Below are 26,901 nucleotides of genomic sequence, written 5' to 3'. Positions count from 1 at the left end.
AGACAGTCAGATCCCAGCCTGGGGACAGCCAGTGGGGGGCGCGGCCTGTGAAAGAGCAGTGATGGTGGCTGAGTGCGGGGACCCCGTAAGCTGAAGTCCCAGCCTTGCCCCGGCGGAGGTGGGAGACGCCCCTCGGGGGACGTGTGTCTGCCTGAGCAGGAGGCCCTGGCCTGTGTCGGCTCCCTCAGCCGCCGCTGAAGCCCAGCATGGGCTCCCACTCGACCGGCAGCTTCCACGGGAGTTCGTGGCTCACTCCACCCCAGCACCCACCCAGGCCCCAGCCGGGACAACAGGCGAAGCAAGAGGAGGGCCTGCTGTGCAGAGAAAACCTGGGAGTCCCACGAAAACCTGGGAGTGCCCGGGGTTAAAGAAGACAGGTCATCGTGACGGAGGAAGGGTGGCGTGAGAGGTGCTCGGGCTGGGGACAAGGCGAGAGCAGGGCCTTCCGCCCGAGGGAGGCGCAGCCCTGAGCGCGAGCCCTGGCCAGCCGAGGGGCAGCACGGGAGACGGTGCACTTCCGGGCACTCGGGCCTCCGTGCTCCCTCTCCCAGGCACAGACGGCGCCTGAGTTCCCGCAGCATGAGAGTGGACCGAGAAAGATGAGTGGGCCAAAGCAGCCCGGTGACCTACTCAAGGACAGAGACAAGGGACTTCCTAGAGGATGAGGAGGCCGAGCCATCGAGCCGGAGGCCCTGGGCCCCGGCAGAGCCAAGCCCCTGGGTTTCAGGCAGGTGTTAGAAGCAGGGCTGGCCCCCAAGGCTGCCTGTGCTCTGTGCCTGTGAGCCTGCCCGACTCTTGTTTGCTGCTGACCTGTCCGGACCACATCGTCCTGTGTCCCCACAGCCCCACTCCCCCGGGGACACGTTTCTCACGGGCCTCTGTGTGGCTCACAGCTGGGGACAGGAGGCAGGCACCGTGGACACGAAGCGGGAGCGCAGGGCCTTGTCCTCACCCAGTGACCGCCCTGCCAGATGCCACAGTGGGGGGGCCCTTGGTGGGTCCACTGCCCTGGAGACTGGGCAGGCGGGGCTCAGGTCTCACCTGGCCCGGGACGCACTGTCACTGCAGCGTCCCGCCTGTGCCCACTGCCGCCGTGGGCAGCGCTGGGCTCAGGCCGTGAAGAGGCGGCTGCCTGCCTGAGTGTGGGGTGGCGCCATGTGCAGGGCGCGCGGCCTTCATCATCACTCTGCGGTCCCAGCACGTGCTCTTCAGGGTGTGGACGTGCTGCGGGTCAGTTGGGCACGTCTCATTCACCCTGTCCTCCTCTTCCTCCCCCTGCACCCGTGCGTCCCCCCACCCCCGCCACAGGCGAAATGTCAGTGAGAGGAAATGGTGGTCACGTAGTTGAGGCATCGGTGCCCCCCCGGGATTTGAATGAGTCCTTCTTCCTCGCGTAGACCCTGAACTTCGCCGTGCTCTCTGGGGAATAGTGCCCCTCTGTGTCCCGTCTCGGCGGTGGCCTGGCGCGGTGCAGGGACAGGGCTGCCCACGGACGGGACAGGACAGTGACCGTCTTTGTGATCCCTACTATAAAGAGACCCAGATCTCCTCCGTGAGGGACAGCTTGGGTGCGCGATGCAGGCTGCGTTGCCCGCGGGCTCTGAACACGCTCTTTGTGCTTCTGCTGACGTCAGCAGCCTGATTGTGTCCGCATGTCTCCGGGGCGCAGTCCACAGAGGCAGCTTCTGCCCCACCACAAGCAGCCCTGGACGTGCGGGCTTCTGCGCAGCTGCATTCTTCAGCAGAGAAGGGCTATTGTTTTCTTCGGCTCTGGGTCAAAGGCACCAGCAGCTTCTGCTGGGAACTCATGGCGTTTCACATAGTTTCTGGTCCTGAATCACTGCCAGTCATATCTGACGCATCCGCTGGAGACTGGGGTGAACGGGGATTGTGACTTCTCCCGGTACCGGGGTGCAGGGCAGGGCCGGGACAGCGCACCGCTCCCCCACCTGGCGTGTCGGTGTGGGCGCGCTGGGGCGAGCAGGCAGCCCTGGAGCCTGGTGTCTGCGTGGCACAGGAGCTGGTTTGGGTGTGTCTGAGAGGTAATGTTCGCCTTTTCATTCTCTGCTCTGCCTTTAACTTTCTGTAGCAGGAGAGAGAAGTTTTTTGTGATACCTCAGAAAGGTAGGCCGAGGCAGGACTTCCGTTCCTTCCTAACAGTTAGCAAATGTGGAGAAACTGCCGCAGTCAGAACAGTGAGGACGTCCGCTGAGGACGCTCTGCTCCAGCGAGGCACCTCCACACCCCACCCTGTCCCCTCTGGGCGCGGGGAGGTTCCTTTGCAGGCCAGCCACCTGGGCACACTGCTCACCTCGCCGTCACTCTTCGGTGTCTGCGGAAGGACTGACGGCTGCCAGGGAGGGTGTCCTTAGACGGTTCCCTGGGACCCCCTACTGGGAGGCCCAGGAAAGTTTAACAGGACGAACCTTGGCTCACATTGATGGGTGTGCCCTGCTTGTCTGTGTCGTCACGGCAGAGGCCACCTGAGCGGCTGCTCCGCCCTCTGCCTGAGGCCCAGCCTCCCCACACTGCCGGACCCCCCGGGGGTCCACAAGGCGGGATCTGAGCTCTGCAGGTGGCCTGCACACTGCGCAGAGGGGCACGTGGGCATGTGCCAGCACAGGTTTGAGTTCAGGAAAACCACCCCTTCAAAGTTTTTATGTTGTTTTTTTAAAGGGGGGGTGAGAGAGAGAGAAACTGACATTAATGTGAGCCCACCTTCCACATGCTCCACCAGGGATCAGACCTATAGCCGGGACATGTGCCCTTTCAGTGTATGGGACAGTGCTCAGCCCGCTGAGCCACACCGGCCAGGGTGTGCTCAGTTCTGAGAGATGAGCTGCTGGGCATTCCGGACGGTCCCCTGCCCCCTGTGCAGAGCTAGACGGGGAAGGACGCGCTGCAGTGAGGGGCCCGGGCCTGGCCTCTGCACGGTGGCCTTGCTGCCGCCTGAGGCCCCAGGTCCCCTTGGTGGGTCTTCTGAGGGGGCTACCACGGGGACACCGCTCACCAAATGCAGGCGCCGCGGTGACCCACTGATTCTCTGGTTGCTCACTGAAGCCACAGCCGCAGTGCTTTGCTCAGCAAGCAGAGCGCGAGCGAGACCGTCGGCCACTCTCACTCTGACATAGACTCGGACGTCCTCCGTGGGCCGCGGCCGTGTGTGCCGCCCAGAGAGGCAGGGTCAGGCTGTCCTTTGAAAGCAAAGGGAGACCCCCCTGTCCTCTGTGAGGTAGCGGGCAGGTCAGCAGGTCCATGGAGGACAGCTCTCGAGTCGCATCTGGGTGCAGAGGGAGCCCACGAAGCCTGGTTAGGCACGGCCGTGAGGCCTGGTGTGCACGCGGCACTGCCCATAGGTGTCAGCGGGATGACACCGCAGACGCGTGGCCCTGTCTGAGCTGGCGCCCTGCCCCCCTGCCCGTCACAGCGCTCCCCAAGGGGACGCCTGCAGCCCACAGGAGGACGGGCTTCAGCATCACTGCTGCTGCTCACCCAGCTTGACCAGTTCGCTGTATTTTTATAATAAAAATGATCAAGAAGCAAGGTAATTAATGAAAGCCCGTTTTCTGAGCTTTTTGTAGTGGGGTGGGTAGGATGCATACCGCTGTTCCCTGGCCTTTTCACGGAAACACTCTTCACTTGTGGAGAATTTTCTCACGTAAAGATCAAATGAGAAGCTCTTGATCGGTCAAGCTCAATACCCGATCAGACAAAAATGCGTACGTTTTAGAAGTTGGGGTTACACTTCACCAATTTGGGGGACAGAAGGGAAACAGTCATCTGGTGTTTACCCCTTTTTGTCAGTGCTTAAAAGAAAGGAGATTGAGTAGTTTCTTTCTTTTGTTTTACTCCTCACCGAGGACATTTTTCATTTATCTTCAGATAGAGCGGGGGGGAGGGAGAGAAACATCCGTGTGAGAGAGACATCGACTGGCTGCCTCCCACACGACCTCGACCAGGGCTGGGGCCGCGCCGCACCCAAGGTACCTGCCCTTGCCTGGAATCCAACCTGCGACTCTGGTCCGCAGGCCGACCCTCTGATCGCTGAGCTGGACAGCCAGGGCTGGGTAGTTTCTTAGAATAATTGAAAGTAGGAACCTTGCCGGCCGCCCTTGGGCAGCCCTGTCTCTTCTTCGTGCCCTGTGTGCAGCTGCTCCAGGCTCTGGGTGGGCAGGGCCGAGGGAGCGTGTCCTGGCCGCACTTCGTCCCAGCAGCGTCTGGACGCTGCAGCCGCGACACGTCCATCAGGACGGCAAGGCCCCGGGCACAGTGCCTGCGTCGCCTCCGCACAGTAGCCTTGTCGGAACGGCCAGCGTGGGGCCTGCCACCTGGGCAGTGACAGAGATATGTTCGTGCTAAGGGGGTGGTTACACGTGTGGGTTCTTTTATCAGAACCTGTGGGCTGTGGGGCTGGGAGCTCAGGATCCCTCAGGAACTGTTGTGACCAGAGGGCTCCGTGGCCTGGCGGTGAGGTCCCCTGCATGGGTGGGGGTGTCAGCCACCTCCAGGCAGACTCTGGGACCAGGTCATGTGCACAGCGTGGCCTGTGCTGAGTGAGGGTCCAGGCAGACGTGGCCCTGAGGGGAGGCAGCCGGTCCTTGGTGGCCCTGGGCTGGTGAGCCGGGGCTCCCTGCTGAGTCTTGCGATCCTTGCAGGGCAAAGCACCCGTCTCCTGCCCTGGCCCCCAGTCTGCTGCTTGTTAGCTGATGAAGAGACGGGCCTGGAGCAGATTGTGGGGGGACCTTTCTGGAAGGGACAGGGAGCCGTGGCCTCTGTGCTAGGCTCTCCCCTCAGCTCCTCTGGGGGCTCTATGAGCGGAGCCCAGGGGGCGGCCGCCGCTCTCTGAGCGCCCCCACGGAGGGCCCGGGGCCGCAGTGCGAGCCCGTCCCGGCAGGAGCTCCCGCAGCGGGCTGTCTGGTGATGTCCAGAACTGGAAACTTACTTTCTTCTCGCGTTCCTTTTCTCGCTTTAACTTGGTATTGATTTGTCGGCATTAAGATCGATTCCGCTGCTATTTCTAATCCCGATCACTGGTGCTGTCCTCGGCCGACGTGAGCCGGGAAGACCGGGCTCTGTGCAGGCCAGCTGGGAGGCGCTCCCTGGGCTACAGCGGGTAAACATGTTGCTGAGAGGGCGCTCGCTTTGCCATGGAAACGGGCCCTTGTCCTGAGCGCCTCTCTGGACCACTCTGTGGCACACACTGTTCCGTGGCTCGGGCGCACAGCTCTGCAGTGACTGAGGAGGAGGGAGAGCACGCCGCCCTCCTTAGTGCTGTTTGATCCTCTCCAGAGTCTTCTTTCCCTTCCCTCTTTGTGACTGTCAAACGTGCTGTCGGGAAAGGCGATAGGCCTGCAGTGGCCTCGGGGAGGGCTGGCCGCTGGGAGGGGGGCAGGGAGCGTGCGTGCGCCTGTGTCCTGGTCTGGCCCTGGCTGAGCCTGGGAGTTTTGCACCTGAGGAGTGGATCCCTGCGGAGGCCACCAAGTCCTGCGCTGTGAGCCTGCTGGGCAGGAGTCGGGGAAAGGTGTCCGAGATGTAAACTGTCCTGCATGCCGGGACCCTTGCTGCTTCCCGGGGCCTGGGTGGGAGAGGAGTCGGCAGCCTGGGAGGAGGGTGCTGTGGCCTGCAGTGACCACGCTCTGTGCTGTGCTCTCTCTGCAGTGGACGTGGCCTCGGCCCTGCCTTTGCAGGTGGCGCCCTCAGCAGTGCCCATGGACTTGCGCCTGGACCGCCCGTTCTCACTGCCCGGGACAGAGCCCGCCGTCCGGGAGCAGCAGCTGCAGCAGGAGCTCCTGGCGCTCAAGCAGAAGCAGCAGCTGCAGAGGCAGCTCCTCATCGCCGAGTTCCAGAGGCAGCACGAGCAGCTGTCGCGGCAGCATGAGGCCCAGCTGCACGAGCACATCCAGGTGGGTCCCGGCGCAGCTTCGCGCTGAGCGCCACCCTGCCACCAGCCGCACTGCTGGCCTCCCGGGCAGGGGCCTCCCCTGCTGCCTGAGTAAAGTGGGCGGGTGCAGTGTGCGGCCAGAGCTGTGTCTGCAACCCCAGGGCAGGACATACTGAAGGCAGGGAGGACACGTCCCACCTCAGTCCCCCTGGAGGTGCACATCCTGGAGCAGGAGACGCACCCGCAGGAGGAGCGACCAGCTCCCGATGTCTGCTTTCATCCCACTGACCTTTCTTAACCGGGAGGAGACGGTGTTCTTGCATTGCAGTGAGATAAGAAAAACTAACATAGATCTTTTGGAGGGGTACTTTCTATAAATGTCTAATTGGATCCCAGATTTTAAAATTAATACATGGGAGCCCTGGCCAGTTTGGCTCAGCAGTTAGAGCGTCGACCTGCAGTCCGGAGAGACCCGGGTTCGGGTCCCGCTAAGGGCACGTACTTCGGTTGCAGTTTGTCCCCGGCCCTGGTTGGTCGTGCGGGTGGCAGCCACTCGATGTGTCCCTTCACGTCGATGTTTCTCTCTCTCTCTCTCCCTTCCTCTCTCTCCCTCCCACTCTATCTGTACAAAAAATGGAAAAATATCCTCGGGTGAGGATGAAAAAAAATAAAATAATAAAATAAAATTAAATTATTACATGGGAGAGGCGCATGATTAGTGACATGTAGCGAAGTCACAGCCGTGGCTGGCAGGCCCGTCGTGGTGCTGATCTCAATGTACCGAGCGGCGCTGCCCAGTGGTGCGCAGGCTGCAGGGTGTGGGTAGGCCACCAGCTCTGCACCACCTTCAGGCAGAGACCCAGGTTATAAGTCGTTATTGCCGTGTAACAAGTCACCCCAAAACCTAGCAGCCTGCGCCCGCAGATGTGTGCTGGCCCCTAGCTGTGCGGGTCGGGGGCCCGGGAACAACTCAGCGGGCAGTCGGGCCTCAGGCTCTCCCAAGGGTGTGGTCGAGCTGGCACTCGGGGCCACGGGATCCACATCCAAGCTCACATGTGGTTCTGGGCGGGAGGCTGGGTCCGGTCACGTGGGCCCTCTCGCAGCGGGCCTCCCAGAGTGATGATGCCGGCCACCACGGTGGGAGCCTCGGTGTCTTCTGTGGCCTCAACTTGGAAGTGACGCACCTTCTCCTGCCTCAATCTGCTGGTAGAGTCCATGTCATGTACGAGTCAGTTGAATGTGTAGCTTGTAGAAAAAATGAGATATTGAGAAATTAACAGACTCCATGTATGTGAGGTCCTCAGGCATCGGGAAGCATCAAGACCCCAGGGCGGTGGGTGCTGCCACACAGGCCACGTGGGCCTGCCTTCCGCCGGCCTGGGCCCTCCACCTGTGGTGGGTCTAGCTTCGCTGACCCCGATTCTGTCTGCACTGGCCCTTCGGGAGTTTGTGTTGCTGCCATGGAGACGGAACAGGGTCCTTCCTGAGCACTCATGTCAGCCTGTGCGGGGTGGCCTGGTGGTCGGGGCGCCTCACGTGGTGTCACCAGGAGAGCTCAGGCCCGGCTCTCCACACGCAGGGAGAACCTCAAGGTTACATGCTGCTGCATTGTGATCATTTGCCTCTTTATTTAAAATGGAGATCATAAAAGCCTTTTAAATTTTGTAATTGTATCGTCACATCAGCCGGCTTTTGTTTGATGACTTAAACTTCTCATAAGCTATCAGACTGTCAGTGGCATTCGGCAGCAGTGTTTGCCAGACGGATTGCTTGAGCACACAGCCTAATGGTGTCATCTGATCAGCAGTGAGTTTGAATAGAAACTTGTAAATAAGGAAGGAATCATTTTTATAACATACCAAATTGTTCATGTCGGGTGCAGGTTTCTAACGAGGTCTCGGTGCTCAGCACTGCCCGCGACCTTGACCGTCTCTGCGAGTCAGGCTGGTTCAGGTCCACACGTCTGCTTTTGTCCTGCCCAGAATGGGGTCCCAGTGAGCAGTGCCCGAGGCAGGACGTGGCAGTGCTTGTGCCCAGAAATGGTTAACTCTGGTCAACTGCGACGGCGCAGATGGTTAGACTGTTCTCTAGATCTGCTTTGGGGGTGGCTGCATGCACATTTATCAAAGAAATAGATGTTTTTAGTGTTTCAGATCGAAAGTGATGTGAGGTTAGCCAACACAGCTGCCCCCCTGCCGTCCCTCCCGGATTCCCAGACCCCAGCCCTGGTCAGGCCGCGTCCCTGTTTAGGCAGCCGGCTTCCTCTCGCAGGGAGCCGAGCCGCCAGGGAGCCAGTTCCCACTGAGGGAAGCCCTGCGCTCCTGCCCCTCCCCACGCGGCGCACCGCACTCCTCCGGGCCACACACACGCAGCCCTCAGTCTGCCAAGAGACCTATTCAGTCTCTCCGTGTCCGTCTCGTGGCTCACACCAGCACACAGTGACCGCGTGCCCTTCCTGATGGAGCTCTGGGGTTTCCCTGGAGTGAAGCATTTCTTCGCTCCCGGTGGCTTGGGGCCCTCTCCATACACGCCAGCCCCGCAGCCCGAGGCTCAGCGCTCCTCGCACTGGCCGCTCACTGGAGGGGTGGCCGTGGTGTCAGCGGCCACTCCTGAGCATGATGACACAGTCACGTCATGCTTTCTTTCCCGGCATGTGGAATTTGTTACATCGTCAGGTCAGGATCACTCATTTAAATACTCATTTCACACGAAGGGGAAAACAACTTTCACATCGGAGCCCTACAAGGTCCTTCCTGCGTGAGTGGTGATGGCCACCACTTCATAGGACCGAGAGGCTGCGGCAGGGGGTCCCGGTTCCCTCTGGCCGCACAGCAAGCAGCCCGAAACCCAGCACCGACCACAGCCGTCGTCGTGTTTGCGTGGTGTTTGAGCTGCTCTTCAGGTGTGGGCTTTCCTTGGCCCGCAGCTGGCTGCCCTGACTGCTCAGTCCCTGGCGGTGGGAGGGCTGTGGGGCCAGGCCTTGGCTGGTTCAGAGTTCCAGGCTCAGCAGGGGAAGGGAGTTTTCAGTCTAGGATGCTGTCGCCTCGCTGGCTGCAGCAGGTCTCACAGCCATGTGAGAATCCTATGCGAATGCACCCCCGGGAGCTGCACTGGGCGCATGCAGCACACAGCGCCAGACGCACACCCAGGAGGGCCTCGCTCTGATCCAGAGGGGACGGGGCCAGGGCAGCACTGCCTGTGCCAGGACCAGGTGCACACAAGGAAGAAGGGGCACAGGACCCTGGAAGCCCCCAGTGCAAGACAGGTCGCCGTCTTGGCCGCCTTCTCGGCCGCCTTCTCATTGCTTCTGCCCGGGCGGGTGCCTCCCTGCGCCAGCAGCGATGTCTGTGACGCGTCTGCAGGTGCTGGTGTGTTGTGTTGGTCAGGCATTTAGCTCCACTGAGGGATGCACGTGGCGCGTTTAGTGGGCAGGGGTGTTGACACTAATGCCAGGTGCACAGGGAGCAGTCTCATTTCTGTGGTGGCAGCACAGCCTTCTCTGTTGGGGCATCTCTTGCCCTCACTGGTGCTGCGGCCCAGCCCTTTCTGCTGTGGTCCGTGTCTCCTGAACACGCTCTTCTGCCCCGTCAGTGCGCTCGGGCAGCTGCGCAGGGCGGGCCTGTGTTCCGTCAGCTACGCTCACCCAGATGTCGGCCCTTCTCTTTAGCCACTAGCTTTCAGGACTGTTCCCACGGACCTCCCCACAGCGCCCCAGATGGTGAATTCACTGCACGCTTCAAGGGACAGCCCACTGATAGGTGGCCTGAGCGTGAGTGGGAGGAGGGCCCAGGGCCCAGGCCAGCCACTCGCGCAAGGAGTTTCTCGCCGTCGTGAATCTCTGATGGCGAAGGCCTGAGCGTGATGGCTGGACCTCGGAGCTGGGCCTGGGCCGTAGTGAGGGCCGGGCTTCTGTGAGGCCTGCGCTCTGCCTGGCCGGCGGAGCAGGGCCCGCCCGCTGCGTTTAACCCCCTGCTGTGGGCATTCCCTAGATGCGGCGTGCCCTGCAGAGCTGATTCTGCTGGTTCATTGTCGTCTCACCCGGAGCCACGCTTAAACCAGCACCAACAGCTCAGTAGTGGGACATTAAGATTGTTTTCAGTTTTTCGCGTTTTTGTCTTCCTGGTTCTAGACAAAGTAGGAAGAGCATTGCTGACCCAAGATAAGTACCTTTCCATGGCTTTTGTTACCCACCTTTATCTCTAAAACCTGTACTAGCCCTTAGTGTCCATGCGTCTGCCCTTCTTCCTCTCTCTCTCTCTCTCTCTCTCTCACACACACACACACACACACTTTGCTTACTTTGTGGACAAACTAGCAAAGCAGCAGTAATCACGACAGGCGGCCCTTAGTGAGTAGTCCCGGCGGGGGCCGTTGGTGCTGGGCACTGCCCAGGCACCCTCCCTTGCACCCACAGCCTGTAGGAGCGGATGCCTGTGCCTGCGGGGTAAAGGCCTTAGCTGGACTTGTCCCCATTGCTCCCGTGTCAGGTGTGTCCATGTCCCCTCGGTTGTCTGCACTTTCCTACTGATGATCCTTTTCTTCGCTGTCCTTGTTGCCGGGCTGGTTGTTTCTGGTGGGTGTAGGAGTGCTCTTCACAGATCAGGGGTGTCATTTCCCTTGGTCCTGGGCTGTCTCTCTGCCCACACGCAGCAGCATGTGCTCGTCCTGTCCTCACTCGCGAATCAGAGCTTTCCGGATGGGTAGAGGTGTCGCCAGGGCCTCCTCACCCATGAGCGTCTCAGCGCTCCCTCTGCCCCGTGCTGGTGCCACGCGGCTGCTGGCAGGACCCGGGCACGTGCGTTAGTCTTTCATGCCAGCGGGTCCCTCACTCTCCCAGGGGAACTGCAGAATCTCCCTGGAGCCCTCCAGACCTGGGCTGGAGCTTCCTGGAAGTTGCAGCAAGTTCATGAAGGAACACGTCTGCTAGGCTCCTGGCATAAACTTCTTTCTGAGACCATGTGGCGCAGTCTGGTGACTGAGGCTTCCTCTGTCTTTAAAAGCCTCGTTTTGTGTGTTTTCAGAGTGGTCGCAGTGCCCGATGCACCTCCACACACTCACGTCGTTGCTCCCTGTCCTCTAGGTGGCGGACTCGCCGTCTGCACAGGGTGGTTGCGCCCTCCCCCTTCCCTTAGCTGCTGGGGCTCAGACTTCCTTAGCCACACTGAGATCTTGAAAAGTTATCTGTGCCGGTCTTCTTGGCAGCCTGGGCGGGGCCGGCCTGCTCCATGCCGGAGCTCCCGTCAAGGCAGGACCCCAGCACAGGGGACCCGCTGCCCTGGGGACCTGGCAGGCTGAGGCTGTCTCCTGAAGGCCTCGTCTCCGGCAGGGGCTCGGGGGGAGTGTGTGCCTCGGAGTCACCAGGAGCACCCTCCTGGTTCTTCTGTGGGGTTGAGTCGGGCCCCCTCTGCGGGTCCCCCAGGACAGAAGGCCTATGCTGGGTCCCGTGTGAGAGACTGGCCTCCTCCCAGGACGGCTGTTTCCCGGCGGCAGTAGGTGAATGGTGAGCACGCTGTTCAGAGCAGTGTCACCGTTTCCCACTGCTCCCAGGACCCGTCTGCTCCTGGCCAGGGCGCCTTCCTGTTCCCCGTTCCTCGTGCTGGTCCGGTTGTGTGTCCAGGGCCCGTCAGGCTGTGCCCGGAGCACTCGGCCTTCTCCTCCTCCGTCCCCGTTCCTGCCTCGCTCCCGAACAGCCAGGACCCTCTAGAGCGCAGCCCAGGTGGCAGCGTCACACTGCTGTCCTCGGTCTCAAGAGCCACACTGACTGTCACCTGGGCGCCTCCACGTGACAGAAGCTGTGCCTTTTTCCTTTTCTTTTATGGGAAATTCTTAGTTTTTTCCTAGCCATTTTTTTTTATCATGGTAAAAATCACGTAACTTAGAATTCAGCATTTGACTATTTTAAAGCGTACCATTCAGTGAAACATAATTAGTTCATTTACAGTGTCGTGAAACCATGACCACTGTCTGTCCAGACCATGCTGTTACCCCAAAGAGAAGTCTCTCCCTGTGCCCTTCCTCAACCCCGGCAACACGCGCCTGCTTTCCGCCTCCCGTGTGCCCGTGCGGGCGTGCAGAGTGGACACAGCGTGCCGCTGGCCGGCTTCCTTCCCCCAGCTCCGTGTGCTCGAGGCTTGCCCACGCGGTGCTGCACTTCTCGTCGCACGAGCGCATTCCTGGGGCACACAGGTGGGTTTGCCCATCACCTCGTGGCAGGCGTTGGGCGGTCGCGCTGTCCGCTGTGAGCGGTCGCACACAGGTTCTGTTTGAGCCCGGTTCCAGTTGTTTAGGGCAGAATTGCTGGGTAACATGGTAGCTGTATTACCACTGAACCCCTCAGCTATTTCTTTATCCTCACCCGAGGACATTTTTGCATTTACCTTCAGGTAGAGCGGGAGGGAGAGAGAGAGAGAAACATCAACGTGAGAGAGACACGTCAGCCAGTTGCCACCCACACGACCCCAACCAGGGCCGGGGCGAACTGCAACTGAGGTACGTGCCCTTAGCAGGAACCGAACCTGGGACACTCTGGTCCGTGGGCCGACGCTCTCACCGCTGAGCCAAACCAGCAGGACGCCCTCAGCTGTTTCTTATTGTGACGACTGCACTCAGCCCGGACGCTGTCACCTCAGGCCATCTCAGGGCCCTAGTTCAGTGTTGCTGGCACAACCACTGTCTGCAACATCGCCAGTTCTCACGTCTGCCCGAACGGAAACGCTGTGCCCGCGAACACTGCCACCCAGCCCTGGCACCAGCTCGCTGGCTGGCTGTCTGTCTGCAAACAGGACGGCCTGCGGACCTCGTGTGAGCGGTGGCGAGCGTGTCTGGACAGCTCTCCTCGTGGGTGTGATGGCAGGCCGGGAGGGCAGTGCCGAGCAGTGGCGCCTCCACAGGTGGGCCGCGGGAGTGGGGACCGGCCCACGCCGTCTGAGTCTGCGTGCTTGCTGCTGGGGAGGGTGAGCTTCTCTCTCCCATGTCTGCTCATATGGCTGTGCTGTTCCCAGGGGTAGGACAGGATTTCAGGAAGTACCTAGTTGAGGGTGTGACTTTTCCTTGCCGAGACGGAGACAGTGAAAGGGAACCTGGCTCTACGGCACTGGGAGCCCAGCTGGGATGTTCTCTCTCGATCACCTGCCCAGGTGGCTGAAGAGAGGCTGCCCGGAGCCCTGGCTTCCAGGTCACCCGAGGAGACATCAATGAGCCAGTGGGGTGCACTCAGTTTGTCGTGACTGTGGTACCTGGGAAAGCTCGGGCTGCATGCAAGAGCCCTGTGTCGTCCCTAAAGCCGTCTGTGCCTGACATGCATGCTGGGATGCACTGCTGGCCCTGCCGCGGTTCTTGGGACTCGCTGTGGGCAGTGCTGGCCATGCTGGGCCCTGCGCGCTGGCCGCAGAGTGTCTTCTTTAGCAGGTGTCCTGACAGTGCTGCCGACGGTGCCGTTGACTGTAGGCTGCTTGTAGTAGGAGAGAAGGATCTCTGTGTGTGCCCAAAGGCGTCCTGCCTGCGTGAGCTCCCCTCCTCACTGGTCCTGCCCTCTGGGTCCCTCACATCCGCTGTGGCCAGGGCTGAGGGCGGAAGAGAGCCTGGGCCCAGCACGAGGGTGCCGGTGCTGGGAGCGGGAAGGAAGGGGCCAGGATTCCTGGCGGGCGTGGTGCTGGTCCTCAGGAGGGAGCGGCTGTGCAGCCCAGCCTCGGAGGAGAGTTCCCTGGGCACGCGGAGGCGGGGGGGTGCATGCTTGCAGTTGGCCCTCCTGTCCTCACCCCTCGCCCTCCTCAGTGCCCCTCCTTCCCCTTCGGCCTCGCCCTCCTCAGTGCGCTGCCCCGCGGCCTCAGAAGTGTCCGAAGTGCCCCCACGCCGTGCTGGCGCCTCTGGCCCACCCTCCTCTCGTGGACTGTGGTGCTGAAGGCTGACCCTTTGTCTTGTAACATTTGAGTGGCCACTTCAGGGTGGGCCTGGCGGGGCAGAGGGAAGGACTGGGAGCCCACTGAGATGGGGCCTCGGTGTGCGCCAGCACGTCCGGTGAGGGACGGGGAGCGGCTGGCTTCCGAGGACCCTGTGAGGAGCAGCATTTCAGTCCCAAAGGAGCCACGGAAGCCATGCCCTCCGCCACCCTCCACTGCATGCCCAGGACAGGCTCCGAGGCCCTTTCATGGCATGTTGCTTCCAGTGACGACAGCGTAACTCGGGCAGACGGCACAGAGCAGGTGGGACCCTCGATGGTGCATGACAACCCAGCTAAGACCAGCTCTGTTGGGGCCGGTCCGTACCCCAGAGCACGGAAGGTGCTCCTTGGCCGGCAGGTGGGCTAGCTTTCCTCCGAAGCCAGGATCTAGCTGTGTGAGGACGCAGGGACCATTGGACACAGGTCCCGTTTGCTGAGGTGTGGGCCGGGGTCCTCCCATACTGCCCTCACTTTTGCGGCTGCTGCCGAGTCTGTAGTGTGCTCAAGCTCAGGAAGACACCCTGCTCCGTGGGGTCCTTGTGTGTGAGACCGTTAGACATCCTCGGGCTCCTAGCAGACCATGGGTCTTGCCCCCCCCCCCCAGTGCACATGTGGACCATGAAACCCCCCCCATGCATATGTGGACCATGGAATCCCCCCCAGTGCACATGTGGACCATGGAACCCCCCCATGCATATGTGGACCATGGAATCCCCCCCAGTGCACATGTGGACCATGGAACCCCGCCCAGTGCACATGTGGACCATGGAACCCCCCCGTGCACATGTGGACCATGGAACTCCCCCATGCACATGTGGACCATGGACCCCCCCCCCCCCAGTGCACATGTGGACCATGGAACCCCCGCCGTGCACATTTGGACCCCCCCCCCCGTGGACATGTGGACCATGGAACCCCCCCCCCCGTGCACATGTGGACGATGGAACCTCCCCCAATGCACATGTGGACCATGGACCCCCCCCCAGTGCACATATGGACCATAGAACCCCCCCGTGCACATGTGGACCATGGAACCCCCCGTGCACATGTGGACCATGGAACCCCCCCGTGCACATGTGGACCATGGAACCTCCCCCAATGCACATGTGGACCATGGACCTCCCCCCCCCAGTGCACATGTGGACCATGGAACCCCCCCCGGTGCACATTTGGACCCCCCCCCCGTGCACATTTGGACACCCCCCCCGGTGGACATGTGGACCATGGAACCCCCCCATGCACATGTGGACCATGGAATCCCCCCCCAGTGCACATGTGGACCATGGAACCCCTCCCAGTGCACATGTGGGCCATGGGACACCCCCCCCCGTGCACATGTGGGCCATGGAAACCCCCCCGTGCACATGTGGGTCATGGAAACCCCCCGTGCACATGTGGGCCATGGACACCCCCCCCGTGCACATGTGGGTCATGGAAATCCCCCGTGCACATGTGGGCCATGGAAACCTCCCGTGCACATGTGGGCCATGGAAACCCCCCCCCCGTGCACATGTGGGCCATGGAAAACCCCCGTGCACATGTGGGCCATGGAAACCCCCCCGTGCACATGTGGGTCATGGAAAACCCCCCCGTGCACATGTGGGTCATGGAAAAAAACCCCAGTGCACATGTGGGTCATAGAAACCCCCCCAGTGCACATGTGGATCATGGAACCACCCCAGTGCACATGTGGACCATGGAAACCCCCCCAGTGCACATGTGGATCATGGAAACCCCCCCCCCCAGTGCACATGTGGACCATGGAAACCCCCCCGTGCACATGTGGGTCATGGAAACCCCCCCGTGCACATGTGGGCCATGGAAACCCCCCGTGCACATGTGGGTCATGGAAACCCCCCCGTGCACATGTGGGCCATGGAAACCCCCCCGTGCACATGTGGGCCATGGAAACCCCCCGTGCACATGTGGGTCATGGAAACCCCCCCATGCACATGTGGGCCATGGAAACCCCCCCGTGCACATGTGGGCCATGGAAACCCCCCGTGCACATGTGGGCCATGGAAACCCCCCCGTGCACATGTGGGTCATGGAAACCCCCCCGTGCACATGTGGGCCATGGAAACCCCCCGTGCACATGTGGGTCATGGAAACCCCCCCGTGCACATGTGGGCCATGGAAACCCTCCCGTGCACATGTGGGCCATGGAAACCCCCCCCCCCCCGTGCTGAAATACCCCCCTGCCGCTCCTGCCTCAGTGAGTGCTGGTGGCAGCTGGCCAGGGAGAGTGGCGTGGGAGCAGCGCTGCAGTGGCCTGTGTGGCGTCGACGTGCTCGGACGGAGCCTGACTGCGCCGCTTCGCAGAGCCAGCGGTCCCTGGTCCTTGGGACGGAGCAGAGGCGCCCTGAGCGGGTCAGGGGCCGCACCCTGCAGGCCGGAGGGCTCTGTTCTGGGCCGGGGCTGTGGGTGCGTACCTGTTCCCAATTTCAGTCCTTCCGCGTAGCAGGATTTATTTTAGTTCACTTTTGAAAGTAGACGTTTGGCTGGGTTCCGCTCGAACACCCCTGTCTTCAGTTCTGAGGCCAGAGTCAGAGAAGCGGGGTTCTAGGGACCCGAGCTCAGAGTTGCTTCCAGGTCAGTTCCATGTTAAGCTCTCATCAGAGTATGGGATCTGTTCTTACTGTGTTTTTTTTTCCTTAGAAAAATTAAGTTGTAGACGTTTTATTTTAAATTGCTCATAATAGTTTTAATCTGCAGAAAATAGCTTGTCAGCAGCTTTCCTTTCTTCATAGAATAGTCTTGCTCTTCACACATGTTAACGAGATACTGGGTGCAGAGAACTCAGATTGTACCTTACATGGAAGTCAGCTCATCTTAGAGACCTTTGCAGCCACGAGCTCAGCCTGTGACACGTTCGTTCATCCCCATGGAGGGCAGCGGGAGCCTTCCTGGGCACTGACGGGCAGTCCCTGCTGCGGTGCACAGCGGGTGTGTGAGTGGGGAGCAGAGCAGCCGGCCCTCATTCCCCAGATCTGAGCGTGCGGAGGGCTGCATTGCCCCACGACGGGACACGGAGACGTGGTGCTGTGCAGAGGCTGCAGGGCTGACCGTCCCCGTGCTTCTGTTCTGTGGCTGTGATGTAAGCTGATGGTGTCCACCCAGACGGGAGGCGGGTGCGAGTGTGCAGTGACGCTGTGGGTGCCCCGGGGACCTGAGCCGCCGTTCGGACTCCAGGATGACACTGTCCCTAGGGCTGCTGTGCGCCGTGGACTTCAGTCACGGTGTCTGTGGCGGTGGTTTCCAGTCTTTTTGTAATAGTTGAAAGATCTCGCTTCCTTCTGGTTTTTGGCCCAAAAGTAAATATTGTGAGACTGTGAAGCGTATTTCTGCCTGCCCCTCATTTAGGCAGTACATGAGTGCTAAGCCACTGAAAGGGACCCCGAGTTGCACATCGGCCCCTTGGGGTGTAGGCAGTATGGGGGGGACCCATTGTTCAGAATGTCGCCGTCCTGCTGTCCTGACCTGAAGAGCCGCAGCGGGCCACTGGGTGCCCATTTCCGGAGATCGCCAGAGCAGGGCTGGCAGGGCCTGGGACGCGGGGCGGGGCGGGGCGGGGCGGGGCGTGCCTCCACCAAGGGCACGGCGGCCCTCCGGCGTCTGCTCAGATCTGCAAGCGCACCTTCGGACGGACGTCCTCCCTGGCGTGCGCCTGTCCTCATGAGCCTGGCGCACATGCGGCTCTGAGCACGGGTGTCGGGTAGAGGCTGACACAGGAGCAGGACCCCCTGCACCCCTGCTATCCTGCGCGTGCAGCCGGGCTCCGAGTCAGCGCTCCTGGAATCCAGCCCCACTGTTCTGTGTGTGCTGTCCCCGCGGGGCCTTGTCCTGACCTTAGGGTGACGTTGCAGTGCCTGGGAGAAGTCAAGCTCCCTGGGTGTCATCTTCCAGGGGGCAGCAGCGCACCGGCAAGAGGCGTGTGCCACACTGCTCCAGGTGCTCCCACAGGCTCTCCTGCAGTCGTCACAGCAGCCACCTGGGAGCGGGGAGGGGCAGAACCAGGTCCCCATGGAGTAGGCTGGCCTAGGCCCTCCACTGACCAGACGGCAGACCGGGGAGGAAGGGCATGGAAAGTGCTGCTCATGCCCACTGTGCCCAGCTCAAGAAGTCGACTGTGATGTCAGTTTTCTCCACGTGACCCTCAGTGCCCATGGGTGTTCTCTCCAGAGCGCGTGACCCTCGTGAGCTGAGACTGGTCCACACTGGGAGTTGCCTGCCTGCCTGCCTCTCTCGCCTCAGCCCTGGAGCAGCCTCTGACTCGCATCGCCAGGTCTTAGGGTGTCCTGCTCTCGAGCGGCACAGCAGTCGAAGGCTGGCGTGCTGGGCTGCTCCGGCGTGCTCTTCGGTCTGCCGCCGTCCCCGTGTCTGCTGCTCCCCTTGCCATCGCGAGCTAGTGCTCCGGCGTGGGCGCCACTTGTGTTCCGCTGGGAGGCACGTCGGGGCGCGTGGAGCGGCTGTCCTGTGTGACCGTCGTGCACGTTCCCGACGGGGCTGTGGGCAGATGCGCCCGTGTCTCGTGAGCCCCACAAGCGGTTGGCTGCGAGTTTCGCCTCTTTTCCGTCGTTCTCAGAAGGGCGTTCCCAGCTGGCAAGGCAACAGAGATCGTCCTGTTTTCTCCTGGGGATCCAGTCATTCTAACACTTCAGAGGTCAGGAGACCTCTGGGCTCCAAGTAGCCTGTTTGCGGCACACTGAGCGGAGTCGGTGGGCTTGTGGAAGCGCTGGCTGCGGACAGGACTTGCCCTGGCCGCGGCACCTGCGCCGAGACAAGCTGGCCCCTCGCTGATTCTGTCGTGCGTGTCATCTTGTCTCGCCCCGGCTCTGATCTCTTTTCCCCTTCCCTCCTCCCAGCACCAGCAGGAGCTGCTCGCCATGAAGCACCAGCAGGAGCTGCTGGAGCACCAGCGGAAGCTGGAGAGGCACCGCCAGGAGCAGGAGCTGGAGCAGCAGCACCGGGAGCAGAAGCTGCAGCAGCTCAAGAACAAGGAGAAAGGCAAAGAGAGTGAGTGCCACGCCCAGGCCCTCGCCAGTCCTTCCTCCTGGTCCTAGAGTGCCGTGTCCCCCCTCCCAGGGGCTCTCCTAGTCACCTTAGCTTCTGTCTCCACCGTGGCTTCCTCCTCCTGGGGCTGCGGGCGTGCAGCAGGGCTTTTGGCTCGACTGCTCGGCAGATGCTAGAGGCCTGGAGGCTGAGCCGCAGCGCACAGAAGACAGTGCCTCTCAGCCACGAGCTCCGTCCCGCGTGTGTCAGGGCTCTGTTGTGAGAGCGTAGTGTGAGTGCCTTGGGACTGGTGCTGGCTGGTAGGACACCGGGCTCGGCAGGCGCCGTGCTGTGCTCAGGTGTGAAGACCAGTGTGGTCTGTCACCCTAAGAAACGCCAGACTTGGTCTTAGCCTGGAGGCCACTCTAGGTGCTGTCCTGTCCTCCGAAAAATCCCCCACATCTCAGGGAAGAGGCCACAGCCCCTCTGCTGACCGCCTGGCCACTGGACAGAGTGACGGGCCTGAGTGAGGCCGGTGTGTCCCCTGCAGCGGTGTCCCCCCCGACCGTGAGAAGGGAGCACTCCCTGGGCGTCGTGCCGCTTCCTTCCGCAGCGTGGCTCCGCCTCCCGCTGCCGCCCGGCGCCCGTGCTCAGCTGCGCTCGCTTGTCCCCGCCTCGCTGAGAGTGGCGCACGGCTCTGTCCCTGGCAGGGCCTGGGCACCGACAGTCAGGCGAGTTGCCCGCCCGGCGCCCACGACGAGCAGTAGAAGACTTGACGTGCTTCACCAAGACAGAACCTCACAGTCCCAAAGGTCCTTCAGCTTCAGCTTCTGAAAACGGCTGGCCATCTGCACAGTCATTTTAACAAGCGCTTGTTAAAATTAATGTCGTATGCACTACAGCCTTCTCGCGAAGTCAATTTGAAACTTTTTTTTAAAAAATTTTTTTTCTTTTATTGATTTTACAGAGAGAGGAAGTGAGAGGGAGAGAGAGAGAAACATTGAGAGAGAACATCGATTGTCCGCCTCCTACACGCCCCCCACTGGGGATCAGGCCCATGACCTGGGCATGTGCCCTGGCCGGGAATCGAACTGGCAACCTCCTGGTGCAGGGTCGACGCTCAACCACTGAGCCACACCGGCCGGGCCATTTGAAGCTTTTTTAAAGAGAGTTGTACTGGCATGTGACAGACATATAGAAAAGCCCCAACCTCAGTGTCCAGGGAGCTCGCAGTGTCCAGGGAGCTCGCAGCTCAAGGACCACCCTGTGTCACTGTCCCCAGGCACGCCCCTGGGGCCCCGACAGTCACCACCCGCTCTCCTTCCCAAGGGTGACTGCTCCCTGACACCCCAGGAACTTCTCTTGCTTCTGAAATGAGTAGGGTCATTATCGGGGCTCCTGCACTTTCCTTCTCACTTGTACTGGGCTCACCGAGCCGTCCTCACTGGTGTTCTCTCCGCCGATGTGCGGGCCGCCACGCTGTGCGCGTCCGGGCCGGGCCTGGGGCGGCGGCCCCTGCGACCGGGCGCTGCGGGACCTCGGGTACTTGGTGCTCAGCTGTCGTCCACGATGCCAGGTGCTTATCCAAGTCGCTGTGCCAGTGTCGCGGCCACCAGCTGCAGAGCAGTTCTGTGGTCCGTGTCCCGCCAGCAGTGACTCCTCAGTCACTGTCCTGCTGGGCGCAGCAGTTCCTCGTGGCTCTGGGCGCGGGGGCTGTGCGATGGGCCAGAGGGTGCCCCAGGTGAGTGTGTGGGGAGCCGACCCCCATGTCCCTTTCTCGGGGGTGGGGTGCAGCGGCTCTGCCCACGTCCTGGACCAGCCGCGGGCAGCTCGCACAGAGCACATCCTTCCTCCGCACCCCGCCCCTCCCCTCTCGCCCAGGCTCAGCCCTGACGGCTACTCGCCCGTCTTTCCCGAGTCAGGGTTAGAATGCAGTCTAGTCTATGATCATGCCTGTATTGTCTTCTACACTTTGTGAACTTATCTCTTCAAACGGGGATTATTTTTGTCCTGAAAAGATCTATTTTTATTTCCTTTATTATTAGTTAACTTACCTATTGAGCTATTTGTAAGCTCGTAGTGATTGTTTCTATACATAAAATTTATATTTCCGCAAGTGTTTGTTATTACAGCGGTTTACTCTTTTTTTTAATCCTCACCCAAGGACATTTTTCCATTTTTTGTTCAGATAGAGTGGGAGGGAGAGAGAGGAAGAGAGAGAGAGAGAGAAACATCAACACGAAAGGGACACATCGAGTGGCTGCCACCCACACGACCCAACCAAGGCCGGGGACAAACTGCAACCGAGGCACGTGCCCTTAGCAGGAACGGATCCTGGGTCTCTCTGGACCACAGGCCAATGCTCTAACCGCTGAGCCAAACCAGCTAGGGCCAGCAGTTTACTCTTAAAATAATATCTTCTTAAACCTGATGGCGCGTCAGTAGAGAGAGCTCATCAGGAGAGCGGGTGCTCCCGCGAGGTCTGCCTTGCAAGTGACGCGTGAGAACAACGCCTGCATCCAAGGAGCCGCTCAGTCCTGTCACAGCGTGAGGGCGCGAGGCCACTGCATGCTTCACTGCAGACTGGCTGGCTGTGTGCACTCCCGTGTCAGAGCAAGGTGGGCACCCCGTGTGGGAGCGCAGGGGGGCACCCCAGTGTTGGAGTGCAGGCATGGCCCTGCAGGGGTTAGCTGGGACCCAGGGTCCATCACCCTCGCTCGTTGCTCTCACTGCTCAGCCTGCTGGCTCAGAGGGTACCCTTCTTCCACGCCACTGCCTGTTCTGGGTGCTGACTTTTTCACACTGCGGGTGCAGCCAGGGCGCCGGCCCCGTGAAGGCGCAGCACGTGGAGCAGGCGCCCATGTGTTCATCTGGAGTGGGTGTGGCAGCAGTGCTGTTGTCCCTGACAGTCCCGGCCGAGTGCTGTGTGGCCAGAGTGAGAGTGGGAGTCTGAGCCCTCCGGCTCGTTGTCAGGAATCTGAGCACCTGGAGGCTCTGGGGCCTGCCACACGCGGCCCACCCTGCGGGGCTGCCTTCCACTTCAGAGAGCCGCCACCACAGACAGCAGCACGGGCTTCGCGGGGCCTGTCGACCTGCGTGCACCCGGACGGGGCGTGCGTGCCGGGCGCTGGCGCACACGGGCTCCCCCGGGGTTCTCTGTCCGCATGCTCCTGGCTGTGCTTGGTGCTCAGTGGTCCTCTGCACTCTTCTCTGGGGTGAGGAAGTCCTGTTGCTCGTCCAAGGGTGCGAGTTGAGCCTGTGCGTGTCGGCTCGTTGGCCTGTGCACAGCTGCCAGCACGCAGTGAGCTGTCTGCATCGGCTCGCTCACCACGGCCTCCCAGTGCGAAGCACAGCTAAGCCTCACGAAGTAGGACGAGACCTGACCTTAGGAGACACCTCCGATCTGCCTGCAAGTCAGAGACAGCCTCAGTGGTCCCTGCGGGGCAGAAAGTACATTTTTTAAAAAAAAATTTAATTCAGAGTTTTGTTGCACTTGTAAACGTTTACACAGTACTTTTAACTTTAAGTAGTTCTGCAGTTATTTTATTTCTGTTACCATTAATGCCATTCATTTGATGGAACGGTGAATTCTCAGGATTGGTGGGAGTTAGGTGTCAGCATCCACACAGCATCTTGAGTTAGTAAAATCCTAGTTGAGTGGACGGCCTGTGAGCAGCTGAGCGACACCGTCTTGAACGCAGATCCGAGCGACGTCTTAGGTCCCAGCAGGTCGCAGCGACCAGGACGGCTCCGTCTCTGTCGTGCAGCTGCTGAGGAAAGGCGTCCACTTGTTGTGAAAGGGGCTCAGACAGCTGCAGTCCATAAGATGGAACACCTGACCCTAGAAGTAATTTTTGTTCCACGTGCCTTCCTCAGAAGAGCGTGGGCACAAGAAACAGTAGGTCCCCGGCAGAGGCAGGCGAGGATAGAGACCCACTGTTCAGGTTGTTGTGTCCAACAGCTTTTTTGCAGCCCCTCCACCTGGGCCCCACCTGGCCTGGCCCCTCCCACCCATCTGCTGGCCCCACCTGGCCTGGCCCCCCCCTACCCATCTGCTGGCCCCACCTGGCCTGGCCCCCCCACCCATCTGCTGGGTCCCCACCTGGCCTGGCCCCTCTCACCCATCTTCTGGGTCCCCACCTGGCCTGGCCCCTCCCACCCATCTGCTGGGTCCCCACCTGGCCTGGCCCCCCTACCCATCTGCTGTGTCCCCACCTGGCCTGGCCCCCCCCACCCATCTGCTGGGTCCCCACCTGGCCTGGACCCCACCCACCTGCTGGCCCCACCTGACCTGGCTCCTCCCACCCATCTGCTGGGTCCCCACCTGGCCTGGCCCCCCACCCACCTGCTGGCCCCACCTGGCCTGGCCCCCCCACCCATCTGCTGGCCCCACCTGGCCTGGCCCCCCCCCACCCATCTGCTGGCCCCACCTGGCCTGGCCCCCCCACCCATCTGCTGGCCCCACCTGGCCTGGCCCCCCACCCATTGGCTGGGTCCCCACCTGGCCTGGCCCCTCCCACCCATCTGCTGGGTCCCCACCTGGCCTGGCCCCTCCCACCCATCTGCTGGGTCCCCACCTGGCCTGGCCCCCCCACCCATCTGCTGTGTCCCCACCTGGCCTGGCCCCCCCACCCATCTGCTGGCCCCACTTGGCCTGGCCCCCCACCCATCTGCTGGCCCCACTTGGCCTGGCCCCCCACCCATCTGCTGGCCCCACCTGGCCTGGCCCCCCCACCCATCTGCTGGCCCCACCTGGCCTGGCCCCCCACCCATCTGCTGGCCCCACCTGGCCTGGCCCCCCCCACCCATCTGCTGGGTCCCCACCTGGCCTGGCCCCTCCCACCCATCTTCTGGGTCCCCACCTGGCCTGGCCCCTCCCACCCATCTGCTGGGTCCCCACCTGGCCTGGCCCCCCACCCACCTGCTGGCCCCACCTGACCTGGCTCCTCCCACCCATCTGCTGGGTCCCCACCTGGCCTGGCCCCCCACCCACCTGCTGGCCCCACCTGGCCTGGCCCCCCCCACCCATCTGCTGGCCCCACCTGGCCTGGCCCCCCCACCCATCTGCTGGCCCCACCTGGCCTGGCCCCCCCACCCATCTGCTGGCCCCACCTGGCCTGGCCCCCCACCCATCTGCTGGGTCCCCACCTGGCCTGGCCCCTCCCACCCATCTGCTGGGTCCCCACCTGGCCTGGCCCCTCCCACCCATCTGCTGGGTCCCCACCTGGCCTGGCCCCCCCACCCATCTGCTGTGTCCCCACCTGGCCTGGCCCCCCCACCCATCTGCTGGCCCCACTTGGCCTGGCCCCCCACCCATCTGCTGGCCCCACCTGGCCTGGCCCCCCCCACCCATCTGCTGGCCCCGCCTGGCCTGGCCCCCCCCACCCATCTGCTGGCCCCACCTGGCCTGGCCCCCCCACCCATCTGCTGGGTCCCCAGGGTGAGGACCAGAGCCAGCAGCTTCCTTTTCAATCTTGTCCTCACAAAGTACGAGGAAGAAAAGAGGATTCCCTTTGCTCTCAGAGTCGCGTGTCTGTGTTTCATCTGTGCTGGCTGCAGGCCAGGCTGTGGGGAGGGTGAGGACATGCACTCTGGTCATGCCCACCAGCCCGTGTAAGGAGGGACCTGGACCTCAGCCCCCAGCTGATGGTGGCAGAGGAGGCCAGGCAGGTCACTCCTGTGACCTGCTCCAGGGTGGGAGAGGGCTGTGGCCAGCCAGCAGCCTCAGCACAGCACAAAGCACATGGCCTTGACTTGAGTCCCTGGTGACGTGCTCTCTGCCCCAGTAGCTGCAGGTGGCAAGGAGCAGAACGCACCTTCAAGGTGACTGCGAAGGAGCCTGCTGCCTTGTGGGTGCAGGAGCATGACAGCAGCCCGCCCCGGGCACGGGCCTCCCTCATGTCCCCGCGGGAGGGCGTGTGGTGTACACGGCACCTCTGGGGTTCTGCCCGTGCGCTGCTATGGGAAGGGAGCCGCCCTGCTGCCAGTGCTCTGTCCAGAATGTTCTTTTTAACATTGATTTTGGAGAGAGGAAGGGAGAGAGAGAAAAACATCGATCGGCTGCCTCCCGCATGCACTCCGACTGGCAATTGAACCCACAACCTGGGTGTGTGCCCTGATCGGGAATCAAAACCGCCACACTTTGGTGTACAGGATAATGCCCCAACCCCCTGAGCCCCACCGGTCAGGGCCAGACTCCTTTCTGTAAGAATATCAGAGCTTCATTCAGAACGGTTCCCTTATCACACCTCCCGGCCTCTCCTTCCTTGGAGAAGCTCCACAGTGCGTAGCCTCCTGAATTGGAACGTCCGTCCCCGCCCCTTCTCCCCGTCCCTGGGTGGGCCGCCCTGCAGGCAGCACCTCCAGCGCCCTCTGCTCTCCCCGTGCAGGCGCCGTGGCCAGCACCGAGGTGAAGATGAAGCTGCAGGAGTTTGTCCTCAACAAGAAGAAGGCGCTGGCCCACCGGAGCCTGAACCACTGCCTGTCCAGTGACCCTCGCTACTGGTACGGGTGAGTGGGGTGTGGCGGGGCCCGACTCATGGTCCTGACAGATGGAGGGCACCTGCTCTTCCCCGGGAGAGGCAGGGCGGTGTGGACTCCGACACTCCCAAGGCAAGGAGCAAGTATGGCGTGAACCATGTGGTCTGGTGGTTGAGGCGCACGGCGGTCTCCAGAGGGCGTGGGCCTGTCTCTCTGTGGCCCAAGGGACACTGGGGCTGGGGCCTGCTCGTCATTCTCAGGTTCTTGTGGTCTTTTCAGACCATGCAAGGAGCTACTTGAGCTGGAACCCCACATGCACCTGGATTTCTTCCCCCGGTCTTGATTTTCCGGGAAGTCAGCCAGCCTCTGCGCAGTTCCATCGTTTTCACGCAGGAGCCCTCCCAGGTCCCGCGCAGCCACAGGCGCCCCAACGAGCCCGCTTGTGCCAGGAGTCGGGGAGTGTTCCGCAGGCGAAGGGCTCAGGGGGCCGGCTGTGGACGCAGGCAGCATTTGGAAGGGCGTGGCGAGCCTGTGGCTTTAAACACTGACCGAGGGTGCTTCCCAGATGTTTGCTCTACGTTTTGTTTTCTACTGCTCTCGGGGTAATGTCGTCGCGTGGAGGAGCCCGTAGGGTAGTTTCTGTAACTCAGATGTGGCCGTCATTCGTCTCACTGGGAGAAACTGCTGTCCTCAGGCCCCAGAGCGCTGAAACCCCAAGCCCTGTGAGGTGGCCTGCCTGCTTCCATCGATGCGTCCGTGGTCACAGTCACGGTGCAACCCAAAGGCGTCTGCCTCCAGGCCCTTTCTGCTCCCGAGGCCCCTGTGGCTGCTCATTGCTGGGACCCCGTCTGTGCTCACGCGTGGCTGCCCGTGGCGTCGTAGCTCGGCCAGGACAGGCACAGGGGCGGGAGGCCACGGGCCCATGGGAAGCGTGATGGAGCTCTGAGCCCAGAACCACCTGAGAGGGGCGACGCACCCCGAGACCCCACGTTCGGACCGGTCGGACCCGTGGTCTCCCCACTAGTCACAGTCACGGGAGTTGCCGTAGGAAAGACCATCGCTGGGGAGACGGGACTGCAGTGACACGCAGTTGGGGAGCGGCGGCGGCAGAGCCCCGGTGCGGAGCTGAGGGCAGCAGCAAGGGAAGTCTGGGGGCGGGGCAGGGACCAGGGAGCACAGCGGGGCCTGGACCCCGGACCTGTGAGGGCAGCAGCTGGAGGAGGCGGAGACAGCTGGCGGAGGAGAGTCCAGAGGGTGGGGAGCCCCAGAACCATCCGGAAGAGGAGCAGCGTGGGGTGAGCCCGGCAAGGCAGGCATGGTGGGAAGTGGGAGTCGTGTTGCTGGGTGGCAGCCACAGTGCCCTGGACGGGGTTCGGGCGACTCAGCATGGGGCTGGGAGACCAGGCAGGGGGAGTAGTGGCCACGGGGGTGGGCGCGTGCACCCTGCGGGCTGGAGGAGCGTGTCACCGCGGTCCTGGGTGCTGTGGCGAAGGAGGTGCCGCAGGTGCCGTGAGGGTCCAAGTGGGGTCCACACGGAATGGCTGGCAGTAAGGAAGGGGCCGGGGAGGACCCGGGCTCCCCACCTGAGGGCAGGGCCCTGAGATTGGAG

The 26,901-nt window shown here is 61.9% G+C and overlaps 1 protein-coding gene across 1 annotated transcript in view; it reads left to right on the top strand.

Annotated features, from left to right (window-relative positions):
- HDAC4 (histone deacetylase 4) overlaps positions 1-26,901 on the top strand; it is a 208,652-nt gene that overhangs the window by 119,686 nt on the left and 62,065 nt on the right. The window contains exons 6-8 of the mRNA XM_036254080.1: positions 5,659-5,903; positions 18,686-18,836; positions 25,202-25,322. Coding sequence (XP_036109973.1) covers positions 5,659-5,903; positions 18,686-18,836; positions 25,202-25,322 — 517 coding nt within the window. The remainder of the gene's footprint in view (positions 1-5,658; positions 5,904-18,685; positions 18,837-25,201; positions 25,323-26,901) is intronic.

This window comes from Molossus molossus, unplaced genomic scaffold (genome assembly GCF_014108415.1).
Source record: "Molossus molossus isolate mMolMol1 unplaced genomic scaffold, mMolMol1.p scaffold_m16_p_11, whole genome shotgun sequence".
NCBI classification, from domain to species: domain Eukaryota; kingdom Metazoa; phylum Chordata; class Mammalia; order Chiroptera; family Molossidae; genus Molossus; species Molossus molossus.
This window is presented reverse-complemented; position numbering and strand designations above follow the sequence as displayed.